The following is a 22,824-nucleotide window of genomic DNA, read 5'->3' as shown; positions in this document are numbered from 1 at the left end:
CCCAGAATAGATTCCTGTGGTACTCCACTGGTCACCTTCCTAATTGCTGAAATCATTTCTCTTACCACAATCCTATTTGTCCTGCCATTAAGCTGTGCAGTTATCCATTTCTTCAGTCTTCAGTCTTCATTCTTTGTCCTAACCCCCAGCTTATCTAGTTTTCATGTCAACCTCATATGTGGGATCAAGGCAGAGACCTTCCTGAAGCCTGGGTAGATCAAGCCTATTGGTACTCCCCTGTCAAACTCAACTGTAACCCATTAATAAAGATGGATCGTGCTTGACTTGCCAGATATTTCTAACCATGAAACTATATTTATTGCTGTCTAGGAGATTATTGTCATGTGAGCTTTTCCTCTCAGGATTCCCTTTGGGACCCCATCAAGTAGACTGACAGTAATTTCAGTGACTGACATTTCAGGGAAAATGTTTCACAGAAAGCAGTTTGGACTACAGTGGAGAATTCCTGTTTCTCCACTGTTGTGTGACCTCTGAGTAAATGTAATTATGTTTGGGAGATGTGGATGCTTTCACCCCACAAACTGAATAAAAACATAGTGTTTAAGGTTCTTTGAATTTACCAGGAAAAATCAGAATTTTGAAACTGTTTTGCCTTCCTCCTATTCAGAAGTGCAAGATTCAAAAGAGTCTGGAGAATACAAAAAAAAAAAAAAAAATAACTGGAATGCATACACAAAAGGAGCAAACTCTGAAACTTGCTGTTACTTCTTTAAAGTGTTTTTATAGGGTTATTCACCCCAAGTACCCACACAATCCTGACACTTAGATATGCTAACTTCTTCTTCTTCTTTCGGCTTTTCCCGGTTAGAGGTCGCCACAGTGGATCACCTGTCTGCTCATGATTGGAAGTGGAGTTTTTACGGTGTTATGTTGCCAGCCCAGCGCCCAACCTTCCATTGAAGGCACACACATGCACACATTCACATCTAGGGCCAATTTAGAGTGTCCAATCCACCTACAGCATGTCTTTGGGATGTGGGAGGAAACCGGAGCACCCGGAGGAAACCCATGCGACCACAGGGAGGACATGCAGACTCGGCACAGAAGGCACCCCAACCGAGGATAGAACCAGAGAACCTCTTGCTGTGAGGTGGCAACGCTAGCCACTGCACCACCGTGGCCACCCTACACTTAGATATGCTAACTATATATACTAATTTCAGATTGCTCTACCTCAGATTTGGGGAGTACTTGAAGATAGAGTAACCTCAGACTTAGTATAGATTTTTGTCATTAACCCATATATTATCTGTGCTTCTGATGATCACAATTATAGTTTTCATCTTATTAGGAGACACCCCACTATATCTGTTCCTCTGTTAATTTTAAATTTGTGAATAATGGCTTCTGAACTACTACTGAATCCACAGATGAACTGTGGACAGACACACATCATTCTTTGTCTGGAAGAAGTCACACTCATTTGTAAGTTTAAAAGAAATGTATGGTGCAACCCGTTTGATGCTGGAGGAAACATACTCTTTCAAGGAATACTGTTTGAAAAGCATTGCTTTACAGATTAAAACTCATTTTCCATGATAGTAAAGATTTATGTGAGTCCCACTTTGAAACTCACTTTGTGGTTCTTTGCAAGTGATGCTTACTCCCTTATCAGATCGTGCTTAATTATTTGTCTGTTTTGTAACATGTGAGGCCTGGAAACTGCCTACACTTTGGAGGGTGGTGCCCTTCTATTTAAAATTGCCAGAGTTCAAGGACTGGATGGGTTCTAAGTCTGAACATTTTGAGGAGTTAATTGACACTCAGAAAGTCAGTTCTTCATCTAAATTGCATGCACTAAGCATGTTTGAGATGTTTGGATAAATAAATAATATAAAATTATAGTGATGCTTCTTCCTTTCTATGAGTGAGTACCCCAGGCTGAAGATGGGTTTCAGTCATTAATTAGGACGCTACAGATCAAACCTAGGAATGTATTAGACCTTAAGGATGCACTGATGCTTGAGCACTTGATAATCAAATATGACAAAGCCATTCCACTAGGGCTGAAACAGTTTACTAGAAAGGTGAATGTTTAGGGTCTGCTTAGACAAATCACAGCAACTGAGTGCCAGTCTCAGGGAAAAGTGGTGCATTATTTTTTGAAAAAACTGTCTGCTTGTAAACATTTTCTGGGCTCCTGTGGTGTGATCCTGCTAGTGGCAAAAGTGCAGAAGACATATTATGAGAGCTTCCTCTAATAATGTTCATGCTAGAGCAAGCGCAACAGCTTATGAGTTATTGTGTCACAGTGACTCTTCCCTGCCCTACAGGCCCCTTGGAAGCTTTCTGAAAGTGGCCTGTTAGAGTCTGTGTGAAGAAGTAAGATGGGACCCCTTATAATCCTGTCTTCTAACTCACTGAGTTGGTTATGATGATCAGTAAAGGATTTACCAATATTTCAGTCAGTATAATGCAATTAGACGTACACTTGTTTGGATTTAACCATGAAAGGTTAAGTCTGCCATTCTTGGTGGAGATCCCCCCCACCATACTTATCAAATGTCTACTTTCATCTTTTTTTCTTAAGCACAACAGGATTACATTCCATGTTGACTTATGACTGCTTTGACTGCTGTCACTGCTCATGTTAATATGAAAAGTGAAAATTTAGATGCAAGATACATTCTTTATGAATCTGTAACATTTTAAGTGTTTTTCCATACAAGTCATTTGTTAAACTGATTTAATTTGTCTTTGAAATATTTTTTGTTTCCTGGTCATTATGTACAACTTTTCGTGAAGCTGTCATTTTATATAATTTGTTCTATTACTCCCTACACCTATGCTAAAATGGGCAAAAAACCAAATGGATATCCTAGTTATCAAAGCATAAATGAATAAATGAAAACTAGAGGAAATAGTTAGAATGGAGGGTAGGACAGACGTCAGCACTGGGTTGAGAGGTGATCAAAGTGGGGCGAGCAGTTAATTCAAGATAGAGACATTTTGACTTTCCAGGTAGCTTGTTTACAGCTTGATACAGACCAAGAGATATGCAGGGCTACAAACTAAACTAAAGCAGTGATAGGCAGAGGTGAAGAAGTAAGCCTTTGAAGGTTGGTGTAGAGGGAAGGGTTTCTACTGGTGTTACCTGTGACTGTGGTTTAGTTTAGTTTTCACTGCTTTCAAGTCTGACTTCACAGAAAGGATTGTTGTCCACTTTATGCAGGGAAATTTGTGACATGACATATCTTGTTACACCCTTGTTCTAACAGAAAATGGAAGGTATAATTCAGGACCTAGCGACTGAGGCTGATAGTGATCTGATGTTGACACCTCCTTACCAATCCACTGACTTCTCACTCACTTGGGTTTTCACCCAAATAATTTATCATAGCTTTTTCTGTGCCCTGCAGAAGTTAGCTTGGATTTCTTTTTTATATATAGATTGGTGTTGGAGATACGTAAAGTGTATAAGCTAGGATTGGATTCATGTATTTTTCTGAATACCCTTTTGGCTTGAGGTACAAATGTTTGTACAGAGTATTTGAGCAAATGTTATGTTTCTCCCGAACTAAATCACCTTTCAGGAAATTTCTTTCCCAAAGTGAATTCTTAGTCTTAGAAAAACATTGCTTTGGAATATATTGACTTTAGCATATAAGTACATTGCCAAAAATTTGGAAACAGCCTCTTTTACTGTAAAATTGTGGCAGCAGTCACTTTACAAATATTTCAAGATAGAAATAATTGTTGCAATGAGGGCTTTGTTTAATATAAATCAGTCTGCATTATGGCTGACTTTTAATAGGTCCATGGGTGTTTATTAGGCTAATGACCACAAGGGCCTTTTTAAGCCTAGTCATGAATTCCAAATCTCTGACAAGTTCTGATACCCTTAATAATTGTTTGCAGGGGCAGGGAGATGAACCATTTACAGGTTACCTATGGCCATTAGAGACATAGGTGCCAAACCAAGGATGAATTTCCAGTTTCCCATCCAATTGTCAAGTTGCACTTTAATTGGGTTAGGGAGGAACTCTGCTTCACATGGATGGGAAGCCTGTGCCATAAATGTGGTAGTCTCTGGGATACATACCTATCTCTCCAGCATGACCTATTTATATCACAGGCAAGGTTTAAGTCTTTAGAATAGGTAATTCTCATGATGTTTGTTTTGTGAATATGCAAGAGGTCCATCAGAGTGGGGTCTGACAATGCCCTGTATGCTAGGCATAGCTCTCCCCCCAAAGCCTGTAGGAGACAGAATACAGGGGTAGGGCCTTGAGGCGGTCTGCATAGGACATTTTACTTATGCTCTGTATTCTTTTAGTGAGAAACCTCTGGAGACGTTCCAGTTGTTGGATATGCCTGGTTAGGTACATACCAAAGGGGGCATTGTACTCAATGATACATCTGATGAATGCTAATACAGTGGAACAATTACTTCCTTGGACTTAGATGCCATACCTTTGTTTATAAGTTGTGCAATATAGAATAAGTGTGATTTCGGGGTTATTTACTGCACTTTGTTTACATTAGTTTGGCACACAGTAGGATTTTTTGTCCAAGACGCAGTAATCAATGGGATGGTAATTGTCAGTTTAAGTGAGAGAGTGCATGGATTAGAAAGAATAGTTGTGTAAGAACTTACCATAACCTTAGATGTCCTTCTCTTCCATGTTGCAGTATTCATAACTGTGGGCAGGTTGCTGCCTGCAGCACCAGACATCCTGCCAGTATACCAAAGTCTTAGGATCAGGGGTATGTGTGACATTGCATGTCAGAGCCATAAACTGACGTCAGCTATAAAAGTGATGTCTGCACGTACCCATTTCCAAAATGACTGCCACATACAGTAGTTCCCCTGGGGAGCAAGAAGAAGGAGCTTTTCAGACCCACATGTTCTACCAGGCCAGAAGAAACCTAATAGAGGCATGTGCCTGTTGTTGTGCCCCATTTGGATGGAGAGAATGTAGGGAAATGCCACCCCAGATGGATAAACAGAATAAGAGGGGGTAGAAGGGGGCATTGAATACTACAACATGGAAGAGAAGGACATCTAAGGTTATGGTAAGTTCTTACACAACTATTTTATGTCCTTCTATTCTCATGTTGCAGTATTCATAACTATAGGGAGAGTACCAAAGCTTTAGGTACGAGTCTGGGAGGTAAGTTGAGGGGCCTGATCTATGAGACCCTGTAAAACTGACCTAGCAAAACCAGTTCTGGCTCTAGAGATCAAATCTAGCTTATACTTCTCTGTATCGGACAGCAGAAACAAACGAGTGAACTGATTCTTAGAGCTGGTGATCAGAGGTCCATAGATCACTGCGGCAGAAAAGTTCTAAAGTGGGTACATGCAGATGTTACTTTTATAGCCAAAGTCAGTTTATGGCTCTGACATGCAGTGTTGCACATACTCCTAATCCTAAGACTTTGGTATACTGGCCGGATGTCTGGTGCTGCAGGCAGCAACCTCCCCACAGTTATGAATACTGCAACATGAGAATAGAAGGACATCTAAATGTTGTTGTTGAAATTTGCTTAAAGATGTTTACATAAATGAGATTTAGTTTATTGCTGGATATCTATACAAGGTTACTAGTTTCAGTTGTTTATGTTGAAACCTAACCTTGCCATGCACTATATGTACAAACATATGCCTGACTTGGTCCCCTAATTTTAGGTTCATAGGTAGGTACTAGGATATCAGCCTTGGGGCCTATATAAGCCTAGCCAAAAAGGTTCCCTGGCTTTTGCCACCCAAGAAAGTTATTTTCCTGTGCCCCTGTCAAGCAGTGCCACAGAAGTGATCCCCGGGGTGAATTTTCTGTTTCCCATCCAGTCGTCAAGATTTTTCATAAAGAGGGCCAATGAGGAGCTTTGCTTGACATGAATGGGTAGTTTGTTCCAGAGTTTGGGAAGTCTCTGGGACAGGAATCTATCCCTCCAGCATGTTCTGTTTATTGTGGTGACAAGGTTTAGGTCCCTGAAGTGTGTGGTTGGGATTTGTTTAAGTGTAGCATTTAAAACAGCTCCGGGTTTGACATAGCTTTGTATGTTAGGCAGAGATCACCTCTGAGTAGTCGATATGCGATGGAGAAGAGCTGGAGTTTTTTGAGATGGTCTGCGTATGGCATCTGTTTGAGGCCAGTAATCCTCTTAGTGAGGCATTTCTGTGGCCTTTACAATTATTGTAGATGTCTTGTGAGATACATGCCAAACAGGGCATTGTACTCTATAATGGGTCTGATGAGGGATGAGTAGAGAGGAACAATGACCTCCTTTTTTCTAGAGGAGAACCCTTTTGTGATGAGGTGTGCCAAGTAGAAGGATTTCCTGACTACTGTGGTGATGTGGTTATCAAAGGAGAGACTACTGTCCACGTGTGTCCCAAGGTCTCTTATCCCACTTTCAGTGTTTAGAGAGCTGCCGCGTATGTGGTAGTTCATGGGTACTGAGTTTTTCCCAAAGGGGATGATAATGCACTTCCTGGCATTGAGCTTGAGGCTATGACTTTGAAACCAAGCATCTGTTTCTGTGAGGCCCTTTTGTAGAATGTCTACATCATTAGGTGATTCTATTATGGCTCCCAGTTTGCAGTCATCTGCAAACTTTGTTAGCCAAAGATCTTCTGTGTTAGCCTGCACTTCAGAGAAGTAGATGCTGAACAGGAGACCGAACCCTGTGGTACTCCACTCGTCACTGGTCTGAAGTTGTACTTGGAGTTGGCTACGTTTACTATGTGGGTTCTGTCAGTGATCCAGTTGGCCACCCATCTTGTGACATAGGGATGTATGCCCAGTTTAGTGAGTTTATCTATAATTCCAGAATGGGGGATGGTATCAACAGCCTTGGCGAGGTCAAGATAGGTTGTGTGCACTACTTTGCCCTCGTCTAGTGACTGCTTCAAAGAAGTCAGTCAGATTTAGTAGACATGATCTACCTTTTACAAACCCAAACTGAGTGGAGTCCAGGGTTTGGAGGTTACCTATGTCTTTGTTTATAAGCTCCAAGATGATATATTCCATGGCCTTGCAGACCAAGCTCATCAGGCAAATAGGGCAGTAGTTTCTGGGGTCTGTGGTGGCACCCCATTGTGGAGTGGGATAGCCGTTGCTGTGCGCCATTCAGTAGGCACATAACCTGAGGTGAGGCTATGATTGAGCATGGTACTTAGGTGGGGTGCCAGTTCGTTCTGTAGTTCGTGCAGTATGCAGCCTGAGATGTTGTCTGGTCCCATGGATGCTGTGTTCTTGGCTTTGGAGAGTACGGTCTTTACTTGTTCATCCATGATTACAGGGGCTTTGCATTCTTCCAGTACTAAGATGCACTCTTTGGAGGCTGGGGATTGGGTAAAGTTAGTACTGAACCTGTCTTCCTGGGTGTTGGCAATATCGGTTGGTTCTGTATATTTAGTACCATTGTGCTGTAGCTCAGACCAGATCTGAGTGTTGCCATTGAGATTCTTGACATAGCTGTAGAATGCTTTGTGGCTGTCTTTGGAATCAGTGGTGATTTTATTTTCATAACTGGCTTTGGAGGATTTTATGAGGGATGTCAGCTTCTTGCTGAGGCTGACCAGGGAGTTCCTCCAATCTTGGGATTTTACTCTTTTTTGCAACAGCTTCTTCCTTCTGTTGTAGAGTTTGTTTATGGCAGGGGACCACCAGATTGGCTTCCTTTTTTTGGAGGGTAGTGTCTTGGTTTTGTTGGGGATGGCATGATCCATGCACTCGTGTATGTGCTTATACAGTGCATTTGTGTAAGATTCAGCAGTCGTACCTCTATTTTCCATCTGCATGGGTGTCGTGAAGTTTGCCACTTCTGTCCTAAGAAGCATGAAGTTGGCTTTGGAGTAGTTTTTGATGGTGGTTTCCTTAATGGGGGTGGGGGGTGGGGGTGGGATATGGATGTCTAGGGTGATTAGTTTGTGGTTGGATCTGACCAGCAAGGAGCTGACCTCTGGCATGAAACACCAGTTACCCATATTGGTATTGACCAGGTCTAGGATATTGCTGCCCCCGGTTGGGAGTGTAGACAAACTGATCCAAGGCATTGGAATTTATGAATTCCAGAAAATGTTGAGCGAATGAGTTGGTACATGAGTAGTTTTCCCACTTGATGGTGGGTAGTTGAAATCACCCATAATTAAAGTATTGGGTTGCACCTTAATATTTTCCAGTATCTTAAGAAATGAAGATTGGTAATCCTGGGGCATGGTGGGGGAATCTGTAACAAGCTACAACCTGGACTGCAGTCTTGCCCAGTGTTAGTTGCACTTGGATAATTTTGGATGCATTATGTTGAGCAACTAGCTGGAGGTGTGGATATCCTTAATGAATATGGACATGCCTCCCCCTTTAGTGTTTCGGTCCAGGTTAGGTGGCCGAAAGGTGTGGTATGAATTACAGCCTGGTAATGCAGGGGTGCTCTCTGGAGCCTTGAACCAGGTCTCTGTTCTGCACAGATGTCTATGTTCACCATTTTAAGGAGTGCCTCGAGTGAGTACATTTTGAGGTTTAGACTTCTAGCATTGAATAGCATTACCCTCAAAGTTTGCTTGCTTTTACCTGTTACGGTGGAGAATTTAGCATTTGAACTTTGCCTAAAAAAGGCACTATAGGGGTGGCAAGAGTCTTGGTCAGTATCTGGAATCCCAAGGGTGTCAGGTGCAGGCCATCTCTGGTAAAGCATCATGGTCTGTCAACCATGTCGTCCCAGGCAGAAAGATACTGGATTCCCTTAGAATGACACCAGAAGCTTAGCCAATTGTTGAAGTCAGTCATTTTGTCCTTGTACTGTGGTAACATTCTGGGTGATGGCAGGATGCTACTCAGGGTTAGGGTCATACCTGCCTGGGCTACAAGATCCAAGAGCTCCTCCATGTCTCTTTTCATGTAGTCCAGGGAGGTATGTCTCAGGGCATTCACACCAACATGGACAATGACAGAGTCATATTTGTACTTGTTGTGGAGTGACCTGAGTGCATGTGTTATGTGGTGCATCCGGGCAGCCGACTGGCAGCTGACAGTAACTTTCTCCTTGTTTAGCCTGGTGAGTGGGACATCAGTGTGCCTAACTATAGAGTCGCATATGACTAGTGTGTTGGGTATGTTGCTTTGCCTTTTGGGCTGAGGTTGAGTGGCACACTGATTTTGTGGCCTATGTGTTATTTGGGTAGTGTTGGGGGTGGTGGTTGGCTGCATTTCAGCTTCGGAGGTCTCTGTTGCTTGAGCAGATTTTTATTGAGAGCCTCTGTGAATGTGGGTGTGTGCTTTGTCTTTCTATGTGTGGGTTTTGGTAGTGTGGGTTTTGAAGGACTATGTGTTGAGTGTGGTGTGGTGTAGGTTTTAATTTCTCCTCTTGACTGTCTAGTCCAGTCTTGGCTGGAGAGAACTTGGCTTCCAGTTTGGCTATATAAGTGCATCTCTCACAGGTTGTAGTGTTGAGTGGTAGGAGGAGAGGGTTGTCAGTGTACATGAGGCAATTGCTACATTGCCCCAAGATGTCCAGATTCATCAGGTGGACAGGAGAAAACACCGGGAGCTGACCCATGGGCATGCCTGGATAGGTGCTTATTAATTTAAGTACTAAGAACTGTTTCTCCCTTGACAAGTGAGGAAAGTCAAGTGCTATTTTAATTTGTAGTTTATTTAGTGCTTACAAGTTCTGAGCAAGTGCTGAGCACATTAAAACAGTTTTTAGTGCTGAAACTAAAAAGCTGGCTAGTTCTAGCTAAAACTAGCTAGTTTTAGCACCAATCCCAAGAAGAGAAGCAGGTCACAGCCTGTTTGGTGATCCACAGTCTTGTCCCAGATGATGCAAGGGTCTGCAGGCTTGTAGCCTTTTTATGGTAGATGCCTTGAATAGCAACCAGACCAATCAGGTATGTTAAGCACAGACACTCACTCTCCAACCAGAAAGAGTCAGGAATCAATGCACTCTGCTCCTACTCTCAACAGGATCAGGATATAAGCACAGATTCTAAGCTGTCACCTATAAAGCAGTTATTAAGCTTTGTGGTGATCAGCAGTCTCCAGGAAATAATGTAACTGCACTCCTTCTCTTGCCAGGAGAAAACAGAAGCACTAATCCCAAGATGACTCCTGAGAGGCAGAATATGGGTGCTACAGTAACTGGTGGTCTTGCAATAGATGCTTAAAGGTAGGATGAAAAAAATGGTTGATCCTAAACACTGCAGTGTGCACTACAGGAGTTAGATGTGAAAGTAGGTAACAAGTTTTACCTGTCTAAAAGTTAAGTTTTAGTGGAGAGTCACTATTTTTAAAACAGCAAGATAGATTGAAAGGGGGTGGTCACTTTTGTATTCTGGTACTATGGAATACAGTAGGATGGCCAATAAATTTAAATAGCTGAAGGGGGATGTTTTCACAAAATGATAATTGTGTGCTTACTCACACCAGCCAGTAAAAGCATTGAGGAAATGAGATATATGGTCAAATTAACATAAGGGGCAGGCAACTAGAAAGACAGTGGTGTTTAAGAACACAACAGTAACTAGGTGGTAGGATGGGAAAATGTCTGTCTGACTCATAAGAGACAGAGCTGTGGTCTCTTCAATTTTGAGTATGCAGTTAAAAACAGAATACAAGTAAAACACAGTGTAAAGAAAACAAATCACAGTATACAAAATAGAAAAAGGCAATAAAGTAATACAAAACACAACAAATAAAAAGCAAACTAACCTTTCCCTCACAGCAAACTGTAGCAGAATCTGGGTGAGCCATTCCAGTAAAGTTCTGACATGTTTTCTCCCTCTTTTCATGTTCTGTCCATGTTCCATTCCCCATTCTAACAATATTCTTATAAAGTCTAAATAGAAATGTTAAAAAATAAACAAATGATGAGCTTTGAGAAAGGATTCAGTCATGCTTCTTGTCAAATTGATGTTGGATGTCTTTTGCCTTGCTGCACTGCTCCAAATTATGTTAACCTGTCGATTTTCAGAATTCCAGAAGTTTAACATAGTCAGAAGCTGTTTTCTAATTTGTTAACTACCTATTGCAAATTTCTATTTGCTTGATTGCCTGCTTTATTTGTTTGTTTGGAAGTTAGCATATGAGGGACGCAAAATGGTCAGAAGACATTCTTTTCTGATTCATTTGGAAGACAATAGCCACTGTGGTTGTAAAAGAGAGAAGTATACTTAGTGCCACCTTATCCTTTTGTATTCATCTTTTCTAGGCTATGACCTACATAGCACCCCTGCTAGATCTGCATTACAACTGAAATGTAACCACAAGGATTTTGTCTAACAGAAGTGATAAAAGAAGTTTGAAAGGTTTACTGCAACAGACATTTCGCACTAAACTAAGATTCAATTAGAATAAAACAAGATCAGAATAAGAGTGAGAACACTCGATAGCCTATGTGGAACAATCCCACAGCTCAAACAAATTAGTTTAATGAGAAATAAACTTGTTTAGGAGAATGAGAAATGCTAAATGCATCTCTTTGTTTATATATTTGTTTGAATACCTGATATGGAGTTAGTTAATGACTTAATGGGTAAAACAGTTTCAGAAAAGGATACAAGGAAGCTCAGTGGAAAAAGCTGAAATGGAAATCTTGCATAATAATTACAGCATGCAATTGATATTTTACTTTAGGCAGAGTTTAACAACACTTCGCTGAGACCCTCTTTTCTAACTATAGGGGCAGAGCTGGCAATGTCTACTGTCATGTCATACTATCATAAATATCAAAATATGAAAATCAGCCTTCAAGACTCAGACTACTTGCTGGTGATTCCCCTCCTGCAGAATGCTGTAGAAAATTCTACTCAAAGTTCTTCATTGGACTCGTTAAGTGTAACGTTAGTTGAAGAATACATAACCCTAATGGAATCTAGACCGCACTACATGAGGACTGCTACCAGTCGGGTGAGTTTGTATAAATATTAAAATGTAGCCATATCCTTTTCTTGAAGACCAGTAAAGCAAGGCAGATGACAACAGAGTGGGCAATGAGAAATGTCACCTTTTCATGCGTCCAGAGTAGAACTTTTTTTTTTTTTTCAAAAACTTATGATTTTACAGGATAGCCCTCAACATATAGCAATACTTATTTTCACTGTATTACAAAATGTAAGTTGTTTCTTCTGTGTTATGTAATATTAAGATATCTGAGATGAGTACCTTAATTTTCTGATATATGTAGAAGAAAGAAACTATTTTTCATTTCTTTTAGGACATTTGTCATGTTTCAGTTCTTTCCAGGACACAGACTGACAAATCAGGATGTCCCATGAAAAGATGGACAGATGGTAAAAGCATAAGAAGTGCCTACCACATGCAGTATTCATTTGAGTATCTGTACGGCCATTTTTATTATTAATTCTCTTTCAAGGTCAGGTAAATAAATTATGCAAAGGTAAAAGGGGGTTTCCTTCTTTATTTAACTGGTCTACCTACAAAGTTTATTCATGCTGTTGCTGACTGTATTATAAAGTCAGTTCAATATTTTGTAAATTGAAGCTTTATTGAAGACAAATTTCTTGCAGTGTAGAACGTCATCATCACTGCAGGCATACACGAAAACAACATTACTGTCAAAGTTAAGAATTGCAGTGCAGTATCTTAGTGTCCTAGCTAAACTACCGTAATGCACATACAGCTTTCTAAATACATACTCCTCTGCTTTGTAATATCTAGTAAAGAGTGCAGATTCTGATCTGGCCATGGAGTCAATCTTGCCTCAGTAAAAGTCACCAATGATGTTCATACCTGCTTATATATATAGGGCATATGACCACTGAAAAGCATCTGACACAGTACGGCATAACCTTCTTATCCAAACATTAGCTGAACAAATGTTTTTAGCAATCCTTATATTGATCACCAAAAGTCTGGTAAAAAATGTAAAGCTGTAGAATGTATTATTTAAGCCTGGAACCACTGTGAAGGATCTGCCTTGGTCCAGTTTCAGTGTATTCTCCGTTGAGGGAATGTGGAAGTACTATGTAATGTGGTAATGAGATACACAGAAAACACTGTATTTACCATATCATATCTGATAAACCTATGCTAGTGTAACTACAGACATACTGTGTGTCAATGTAGAATGACTGTACTGCAGAGGCTTGAAACTAAACACCAATACATTTAAACTTGTGTTGTTTAAGCATTAAAAATCTACATTCATTCAAAACCTCTAGGATATTACATCCATCTTATTGTTCTTACATTGTCAAATTGCAAGGAGTAGTCCTAGGTCACAAATCATTGCTGAGTAAATATACGTCACCTCAGTTTGTAACAAAGTATATGATAAATATGATAATATACCGAACATTGAAAGTGGTATAACAGATCTGGGGACACAGGTTGACAGCAACCTCTCCTTCGACCACCACATTGCCAATGTGGTCAGAAAGTCCTTCTATGTGGCACATCTCATTACCAAGGGTTTTGCATCCAGGAAGAAAGAGGTCATCATCTCTCTGTACTCTTCTCTCATTAGACCAGTCATTGAGTATAATGCCCCATTTGGCATGTACCTCACTAAACACCTGCAACAGCTGGGAAGGCCACAAAAGTACCTCACAAAGAGGATCCTAGGCTTTAAACACATGCCCTAGATGGACAGACTAAAAAAAAACCCAGCTTTTCTCTGTCTCATATCGTCTATTAAGAGGCGATCTCTGTTTGACTTACAAAGCCATGTCTTACCCAGCCCTGTTAGAAATGTTACACCTAATGAAATCCCAATCCCTCCGCACCACATGCTCCAGGGACCACAACCTCATTAAAACAATCAACAGAACATGCTGGAGGAACAGGTTCATAACCCAGAGACTGCCAATGCTCTGGAACAGACTTCCCATACATGTCAAGCAGAGCACCTCATTGGCCCTTTTCAAGAGAAATCTTGATGGAGGGGATGGGAAATAGAAAGTTCACCCCGGGGGATCACTCCAGTGGCTCTACTTGATAGAGGCACTGGGAAGTAACGGCGGCATGATTCCAGGGCACTTCTGTTGCTAGGCTTGTAAAGGCTCCAGGGCCTTTGGCCTAGTACACACCTATGAATCTATGAACCTATAAACTTTGCTAATACCATATTAATCCACACAAATTAAAGCCTCCCAGAAACAGGAAATTTAGAGAGAATGATTCCCTCGTATGATATTTTTTTCTTCTGTCAAAGTGTTTCTCACAGCTCTCCTGCTCTGCTCCTCATTCTCTTCTTTCTTCTCAGCTGGACATGGGTGGGTAAGGTTGTTAGAAAGTAACTGTGGGTAACTGGGACTTTGGTAATTTATTTATGGAGCTACTCATTACACACAAATGTTTTTTGCTACTGAAGTATTCAGTATGTGAATTTCCATATTTGAGTGGCTCCGTGGCACAAACATTTACTGTGATCCAAGTGACTGCAATTCAGTTAATTGCCATGGCACTAGAGCAGCCAGGCAGGGAAGGGGAAGAATCATGTGCATGGCACACTTGCCTGGCCCACTTGCCTCTCTGGAGTTAGGGAAGTGTTGCACACTCTTGGGGTGCATGAATCAGTATAATTTCCTCTGGTGAGACTGAGGGAAACTACTACTCATGCTTTTTTTTTGGGGGGGGGGGGTGCGTCCCCTGTGGAAATGATGGAAATGGGTTCCATACCCATTTGATTAACTTCTTATGAAGCTTGGCCAAATGCATGCTGGCAGTTAGGGTCAGCCAATCAAAAAAAAAAAGCCAAACCATCCCATGATAGCTGTCTGAATGATGGTCTCTCCTGGCTGGCTCTCACCTTGGTGATGAGAAACAAACAGGTTGATTGGTCAGGAGAGGGCTGATAATTGGCAAGCAGAGGGATGTTAGAAACCTTGAATGTACTGTTCAATGCTTCTGTTTCTTCACATATATTTAAATGTTTTTTTGCAATTAGTTTTCCAAATGTCAAATTTCTTTATCATTTAGAAAATTTAGAACAGGAAACTATACACACAGTGATCAGCAGCCCCAGGATCACAAGTACTGAAATAGGTACATTGCAGCAGACTGTACTTGGCATAGTTTAATTAATTTTTAAGATCATATTTGTAAGAGATTTACATAGTTTTGTCTTGCATGTTATGACCAAAGTATGTCTATTATGCCACATTTTCACTAACCAGTTACTCTTTTACTTCTCGCCCTGTAAGCATTGGTGCCAATGTCTGTGTGGTGTCAGCTTATGGAAAATTGTTCCCTGTGACTGCATTAAACATATAGGCACAGATTTGTTACTTTCCGGAGTAGGCAAGTTGGTCAGTGATCTGGGCCCAAACTTCCTGGTGGTGAACAGGAATACAGGTGTGATTGATATATAGGAGACCTTCAGGTGGGATTGACTTGTGGGGAAGAGAATTAGGAGATGTTTCATGTGATATGGTGCAGTTTAGGTTAATTTTACTGACTTCAGGCTGCTTTGTGGTTTCTCCCAGGTGTCTGGGAACTCAAGATCAGCATTCAGTATGTGATTTTTAATATATTTACTGCTTTATGTTGAGAGCTTGCTTTCTTCCCCACAAACAACATGAAGACCTTGGTTCACCTGCTTAACCCAATAACTTAAGCTTCCGTTTGCAAATTCTTATGACTTTTATTGTCTTCCATTTAACTTGCAAATTTGGTAGTCTTCTACAGTTTTTGTCACACTGTATCTCCTGATTTCTTGCAAGCATTTTGTATTGATTTTTAGGATCAATATTGTTGATGCAGTAGGTAATTTTCTTCTCTTCATCCTTCTGCTATTTGACCATTATGCTAGTGAAAGACGAAGTACCTGGAGTGGAGTGTATTATTTCCGGAATTGTAATGTACCACTTGTCTTAGCTTTTGCTACATCTCCTTTTTATTCATGAGACAGTTTTCTCTCCACTTGTCCATAGTCACCACAGTTAAAAGGACATAATGCAACTGCATAAATCTTCTGAATTCCCAACTTTTGTTTTACCAACCCTTGTCCAGTAGGACATTGTCATTTACTCCTTACTTGAAAATATAGACTTTAATGTGCTAATCACACTTGTACTTGCCTAACTGTCTTATTTCTGGGAGCTTGGAACAGTTATTTACACATGTGAGGTATATATGACTCATTTGAAGTGGAATAAATTTGTGCCTGCTCTTTTCCGTAGATGACCTGGTACTGGGTCTTCTGTAGTTTCTTCCTGTGAATCATTAGGATATGAATTGCATGTGGCACAGTTCTGTACTAAATGTTGTACACGTTAGTTATTTCACTGTATCTGTACACAATATAATTAGTATAAGAAGCCTTACTACCACACTGTAAGCAGCTCATGCTATACTTTCTCCCAAACGTGTACCACCACCCCACAATAGCACTGTTAATCACAATGGCCTCCATATTACTAACACTTACAAACATAACAACACTTTCTTTCCTTACCTCAAAAATAACTAGCCCCACAGTCACACATACCTCCAACAACCAAACACACCACACACAACGCACACACTTCCAGAATACCCCCCCACCTGTTTCCTTAGAGCTTGCCATATTACTTAGTCCCTAAACTAATGGATTCCACACATAATAAACTCAATCTCATACCTCTTACAGCCACCCCCTCCAAAAAAACTGAACAAAATATACTTCTATCTTATCTCTCTACTATCTCAGTGTGGCCCCATCGCTAATCACCTCTACAAATCTACCCATAAGAAATTAAACTGTATGACCCTCAACATCAGAAGCATAGGTAACAAAATATCCCCCCTGCATGCCTGAATAGATCAGTACAAGCCCAACATACTAACCCTCACTGAAACCTAGCTAAAGCCTAACATACCAGACTTTGAGTTCCTACCTCACAACTACAACTTGCTCATGTCAGATAGAACCCTAAGGAAAGGTGGAGGCCTAGCATTACTGTACTCTGACAACCTTAATATCACATCATTCACAAATTATACCCCTATGTTTTCCACAGCAGAACCCCTGATATCTTTTCTAAACCTTAATGATTCAAAGATAATCTGCATAATTGTTCTTTACATCTCCCCAGGTAACAACATCTCTACTCTAGTAGACATACTCTCTTGGACCACTGAAGCATTTCAACATGGAACAATCATTTTAGGACACACCAACATAGACTGGCAAACTATCCCATTTCAACTACCCACTAACAACATCAACCTACATGGCTTTTCTCAACTAATCTCCGACCCCACTAGATACAACAAATACTGCAACTTAGACTGGGCCTTGGTTTCATACCCTTCCTACTTTACCAACACTGGCACACACCCAAACACCCTTAGTGACCACCTACCTGCTTTTGCCATTCGAGTAAACATACCCGTGCCCAAAAACTCAGACCCTAAAACTGGCCCTTAATCTCTCTAAATTCTCTAATGACAGGTTCAGTGACCTACTATGCAAAATAAACTGATCCCCTCTAAAGGTACTGCTACTAGATGAGGCAGTACACTACTTCAATAACTGCTTCCTAAAATTTCTAGATACCCTTGCTCCAATTCAAACAAAAAGAATCAAAAACAATTCCATGCCCTGGCTAACAAAGGAATGCAAAAACCTAATAAAAAAAGGGATGTAGCCTGGGCTCTGTGGAAACGAAGTAAGAAAGAACAAGACCTAACTACTTTTAAGCAATTACGAGACCAAGCTAAAAAACTAGTTACCAAAGACAAGCAGCTATGCTATAGTCAGCTACAGCAGAAGTATGAAAGTAATACAAAAATGTTCTGGGCCACTATCAAGCTCTACTCCACTCTGGAACAAAAAAGAAATCCAACGCTGCACCAAATACCCCCCCATCAAATTGCCAACAAGTTTACCATCCACTTCATAAAATCAATAACTGATCTTATCACTAAAACATCCAATACTCATCACTCTTCCTCTACATCTAACCTAAATACCCCCCTTTCACCTGATGTAGACCCTTCTTACCTCCATAGTACTGATCAACCTTCTGAGAATCATCCCACTTTCACTCTTCAACCAATACCTTTAAGACTCATAGGTTAATAGGTTCATAGGTTGGTACTGGGCTATCTGCCTGAAGGCATATATTAGCCCAGCCACGTTGTGCGGTATTCACCGCCCCTTTAGTAGTTCCGTAGAACCTTGTACTAGCAGCTAGTACCCTTGGCCCCTAACTAGTAGTGCTGTTGGTGTGATCCCCGGTGTGAACTTTCTGTTACCATCCACTCATCAAGGTTCCTCTTGAAGAGTGATAGTGAGGGGCTCTGTCTTATGTAGATCGGGACCCTGTTCCATAGTAAGGGAAGTCTCTGCGAAGGGAATCTATCCCTTCAGCATGTTCTATTCATTGTTGTGTTGAGGTTTATATCCCTAGAGCGTGTAGCTCCAGTAGATTTGGTTTTGCTAAGATGGAGCATGTTCAACAATTCTGGGTTGGACATGGCTCTGTACATTAGACAGAGATCGCCTCTGAGAAAGCGGTATGCAACAGAGAAAAGTCTTAGCTTTTTCAATCATACTGCATAGGGCAACTATTTGTGGCCAGTAATCCTCTTGGTTAGGTACCTTTGTGGTCTCTCCAGCTGCTGGCAATGTCTAGCCAGGTACATTCCAATTGGTGCATTGTACTCAATAATGGGTCTGATGAGGGAAGAGTAGAGGGCACCATTACATCCTTAGATCTTGATGCAAACCCTTTCTTGATCAGATGGGTCACATAGAAGGATTTTCTAACCACTTTGGCAACATGGTTATCAAAGGAAAGCTGACTATCTACTTGGGTCCCTACAGTGGCGGCTGGTGACTTCAAATCACAGGGGGGCTGCAGGAGACGCTGAATGGGCGGGGTCAAAGGGAAGGGGTGTGGTCAACCATAAAGGGGAGGAGCTATGCACAAAACCACAAAAAAACTAACTTTAATTAAATACGCTGCCCTGGGTGGCAAACCATCATTATGAAAGTCCAATCAAGACAAAAATAAGTGTAGAAGAATAAAAATATTTCAATGCATTGGCTGCATGACAGCTTACTTAATATCTAGATGGAAACAAAAGGTTGTGAGGCATGAAAAATAAATTACTTTTTAAATACATTACTGGAATGCCAGTCAAAATCAAGTATAAGAAAAACCAGAAGCACTCAACTCAAACTACTTCTCCTTGCACTGCAGTTCTAATTATAATATATTCAGCTTTATTAAAGTACCAAGCAACATGCTGAAAGTAGAAATCTATGTGATGCCCCCACTTGTAAAAATGTTTCTTATCCAAAAAAGACCTGCTGCCTGACAACGCTTCATGGGGAAAACATGATAAAAGTAAAAATGAAAAGCAAACAAGAAACAAGCTCAAGATACATTGCTTAAAGGATTACTGTACAGGTTATGGACCACACATGATTGGCATTCTGTTTAGTTTACGGGTAAAGCCTGTAGAGATGACTGGAAGTCTCCAACAAGTGTAATGAGCTTTTAAAATAATGGAATCCTGTCCTTTAATACCCAAGGCTTATACATTATCTAGTCAAGTATTCTCTGCATGGCAACAACAGAAAGGCTTTCAATGTTGGCAATTCTTTAACAGTATGCTTATTAAAGCTTACTTGCATCTTACGATGTCAGACAAGCTTACCTTATGGTCATTAAAGCATTGCTACTTAAACACAGAGCAACAGGCACTTTGAGTAATAAGCATAAATCAACAGTACAAAAATATGACAGAAACCAGACCATTCTGCAAAATCAAGGACAGATGAAAAGCCACTGTAGTACTTATGCAGTGTGTCCTCCCATCCAAGGTAGATACAACTACTCCTTGCCTTGCTTGGACACATCCAGAGTCACTACATGGGGAGTGGGGTGCAACAAGCATGTCACAATTTGAAATCTCTCTGGCTGACTGTGATGGCCCTGACACATTTGTCATACCTCTCAACTTCACTTCAAGAGCAAGAAATCTGGACAAAGCCATACACAGAAGTGGGACAAAGGCACAACAAGAAGGACAATTTTTAAATATTGCTCTAATAAACTTAGAAAGATAATAGAATAGGTCTTGCATTAGTATGAATTTTCTGAAGGGTATAAAATCTGAAACTCAAATGTCTGTCATTTTCTAACTTCAGTCTTTAGTGATTTGTCACTAATTTGCCAAAACACAATTTTATGAAAATGGACCAAAAATGTGATGCAAAAATATAAAATAGACACACAATACAGCTTCTACCTGTCAAAGAAGGGACACTTTAATATTAGTACTGCTACCTTGAGCAGCTGACAAAATAAAAGAATCTACATGCATTTCAAGTAATCTATAACTTTGATTATTACAGTTATTTCTTAATTGTAAACCCTCCATGTTTTCTTCCAAAATTGCTATTTTATGGAGGGATTATTAGGGGAAGAGCAACATTTTGAGCCAAAAATTGGGGACAGTTGAGAGGTTGGCTATGCCTAATTCTATAAAGCAATTTATTTGCATGTACCTCTCAACCTGTTAATGCAGTAAATCTGAACAAGGCCAAATATATTGGGGGCACATATAAACAGTACTAAAAATTGCTCTTGTATAAATTGAGACAGTTGATAGAACGGCTCTTACTTTAACATGCATTTTATGAAGGTTATGAAGTCTGAAACTTATTATTTAGTGACTTCTGGCAAATCATTTAGGAATTAAAACTACAAATTTTATGAACAACAAACCAAAAATAAGAAGCAAAAATCTATTCATTCTTTGAAAATCTGGACAGTTGGGAGGTATAGTTCAGCTGGGCCTGTCTGAGTTTGCTGCCCTTCCCCTGACAAAATAATGGTTGAACTGGAGCCTCTGCAGCCATTCCAATTAACCATTACTTGGCTATTTCACTCCATTTACCATAAACACTAATGTGCATACTGCTTTACTTCAATGATTGGACTTCATTTGAAAGTTTTATTTTGTATTTTACAGCACAAACATTAAGTAATCTGTTAAACAAAGCAATGCAGTCTCACAATGAAAACTTAGCATTAAAACTTCTCTGCCCTTGAAACTCACATTCATTGAAACAGCATTGAAACCCACATTCAAAGAAAATACATTTTGCCAGTGGCAGATAAAGATTAATTTTGGGCTGTTTTCGAATCATAGGCCCCTTGCATATGAAACATACATGTGCTCTTTGATACACCTTCCTCATTGTACTAAAAATTATATTCCTTGTACAATACAGTACACTTGTTAGAGGGTGTTTTAAATTTGTTTTGAACATTTTTCCAGTAAGCAATGAAACAAAACATATGCACCCATAATGGCAAAACTGCCCAGTTGAGAACATTTATCATAAAAAGTCTACTCAGACTTCCACAGTCCACCATTATTAGTAAATATACACAATTCTACAGTCCACCATTATTAGTAAATATGCACAATTCCACAGTCCACCATTATTAGTAAATATGCACAATTCTACAGTCCACCATTATCAGTAAATATGCACAATTCTACAGTGCACCTTTATCAGTAAATATGCACAATTCTACAGTCCATATTCAGTGAATTCAGTTCTTGCCATAGCTGTCAACCTTAGCACAAAACCTGGACGAAGCCAATAATGGGGAATACAGTCCCAAAAATAGGGACAAATTTAAAATATTCATCTTATAAACTTAGAAAATTGCTAGAAAAAAGGTTGTGCTACTATGTATTCTGAAGAACATGAAGTTTGAAATTCAAATGCCGGTCAATTCTACTGCGGACAGAACAAAACAATTTTCAGCAGAGACACAGGGATTAATACTGCAGACACGTCTTTGTAAAATGGCAGGGCATCAGAGCAAATCCACACAAACACAGGCAGGAGATGCAGACTCCAAACAGAAGCCACCCCAACCAAGAATCAAACCAGAAAACCTATAGCTGTGAGGCAACAATACTACCACCGCACCATCAATTATGCAAGGAATTAAACATTCAGAAACCTGAAGTCTGAAATTCAAATGCCTGTCAATTTTACTGCGGACAGAACAAAACCAATTTTCAGCAGGGATTAAAACTGCAGACACGTCTTTGTAAAATGGCAGGGCACCAGAGCAAATCCACACAAACACATGGAGGAGATGCAGACTCCACACAGAAGCCACCCCAACCAAGAATCAAACCAGAAAACCTATAGCTGTGAGGCAACAATACTACCACTGCACCATCAAATCTGCAAGGAATCAAACATTCAGAAACCTGAAGTCTGAAATTCAAATGCCTGTCAATTTTACTGCGGACAGAACAAAACAATTTTCAGCAGAGATGCAGGGATTAATACTGCAGACACGTCTTTGCAAAATGGCAGGGCACCAGAGCAAATCCACACAAATACAGGGAGGAGATGCAGACAGAAGCCACCCCAACCAAGAATCAAACCAGAAAACCTATAGTTGTGAGGTAACAATACTATCACTGCACCATCAATTATACAAGGAATTAAACATTCAGAAACCTGAAGTCTGAAATTCAAATGCCTGTCAATTTTACTGCGGACAGAACAAAAACAATTTTCAGCAGAGACGCAGGGATTAAAACTGCAGACACATCTTTGTAAAATGGCAGGGCACCAGAGCAAATCCACACAAACACAGGCAGGAGATGTAGACTCCAAACAGAAGCCACCCCAACCAAGAATCAAACCAGAAAACCTATAGCTGTGAGGCAACAATACTACCACCGCACCATCAAATCTGCAAGGAATTAAACATTCAGAAACCTGAAGTCTGAAATTCAAATGCCTGTCAAATTTACTGCGGACAGAACAAAACAATTTTCAGCAGAGACGCAGGGATTAAAACTGCAGACACATCTTTGTAAAATGGCAGGGCACCAGAGCAAATCCACACAAACACAGGCA

The 22,824-nt window shown here is 40.4% G+C and overlaps 1 protein-coding gene across 1 annotated transcript in view; it reads left to right on the top strand.

Moving 5' to 3' along the window:
• LOC122787678 overlaps nt 1-22,824 on the top strand; it is a 970,705-nt gene that overhangs the window by 266,373 nt on the left and 681,508 nt on the right. The window contains exon 6 of the mRNA XM_044054524.1: nt 11,647-11,873. Within this exon, the coding sequence (XP_043910459.1) occupies nt 11,647-11,873 (227 nt within the window). The remainder of the gene's footprint in view (nt 1-11,646; nt 11,874-22,824) is intronic.

Source organism: Protopterus annectens, chromosome 13.part0, assembly GCF_019279795.1.
Source record: "Protopterus annectens isolate FY-2018-M chromosome 13.part0, PAN1.0, whole genome shotgun sequence".
NCBI classification, from domain to species: domain Eukaryota; kingdom Metazoa; phylum Chordata; order Ceratodontiformes; family Protopteridae; genus Protopterus; species Protopterus annectens.
The sequence above is the reverse complement of the archived record's forward strand: the minus strand, read 5'-3'. Positions and strand labels throughout refer to the sequence as shown.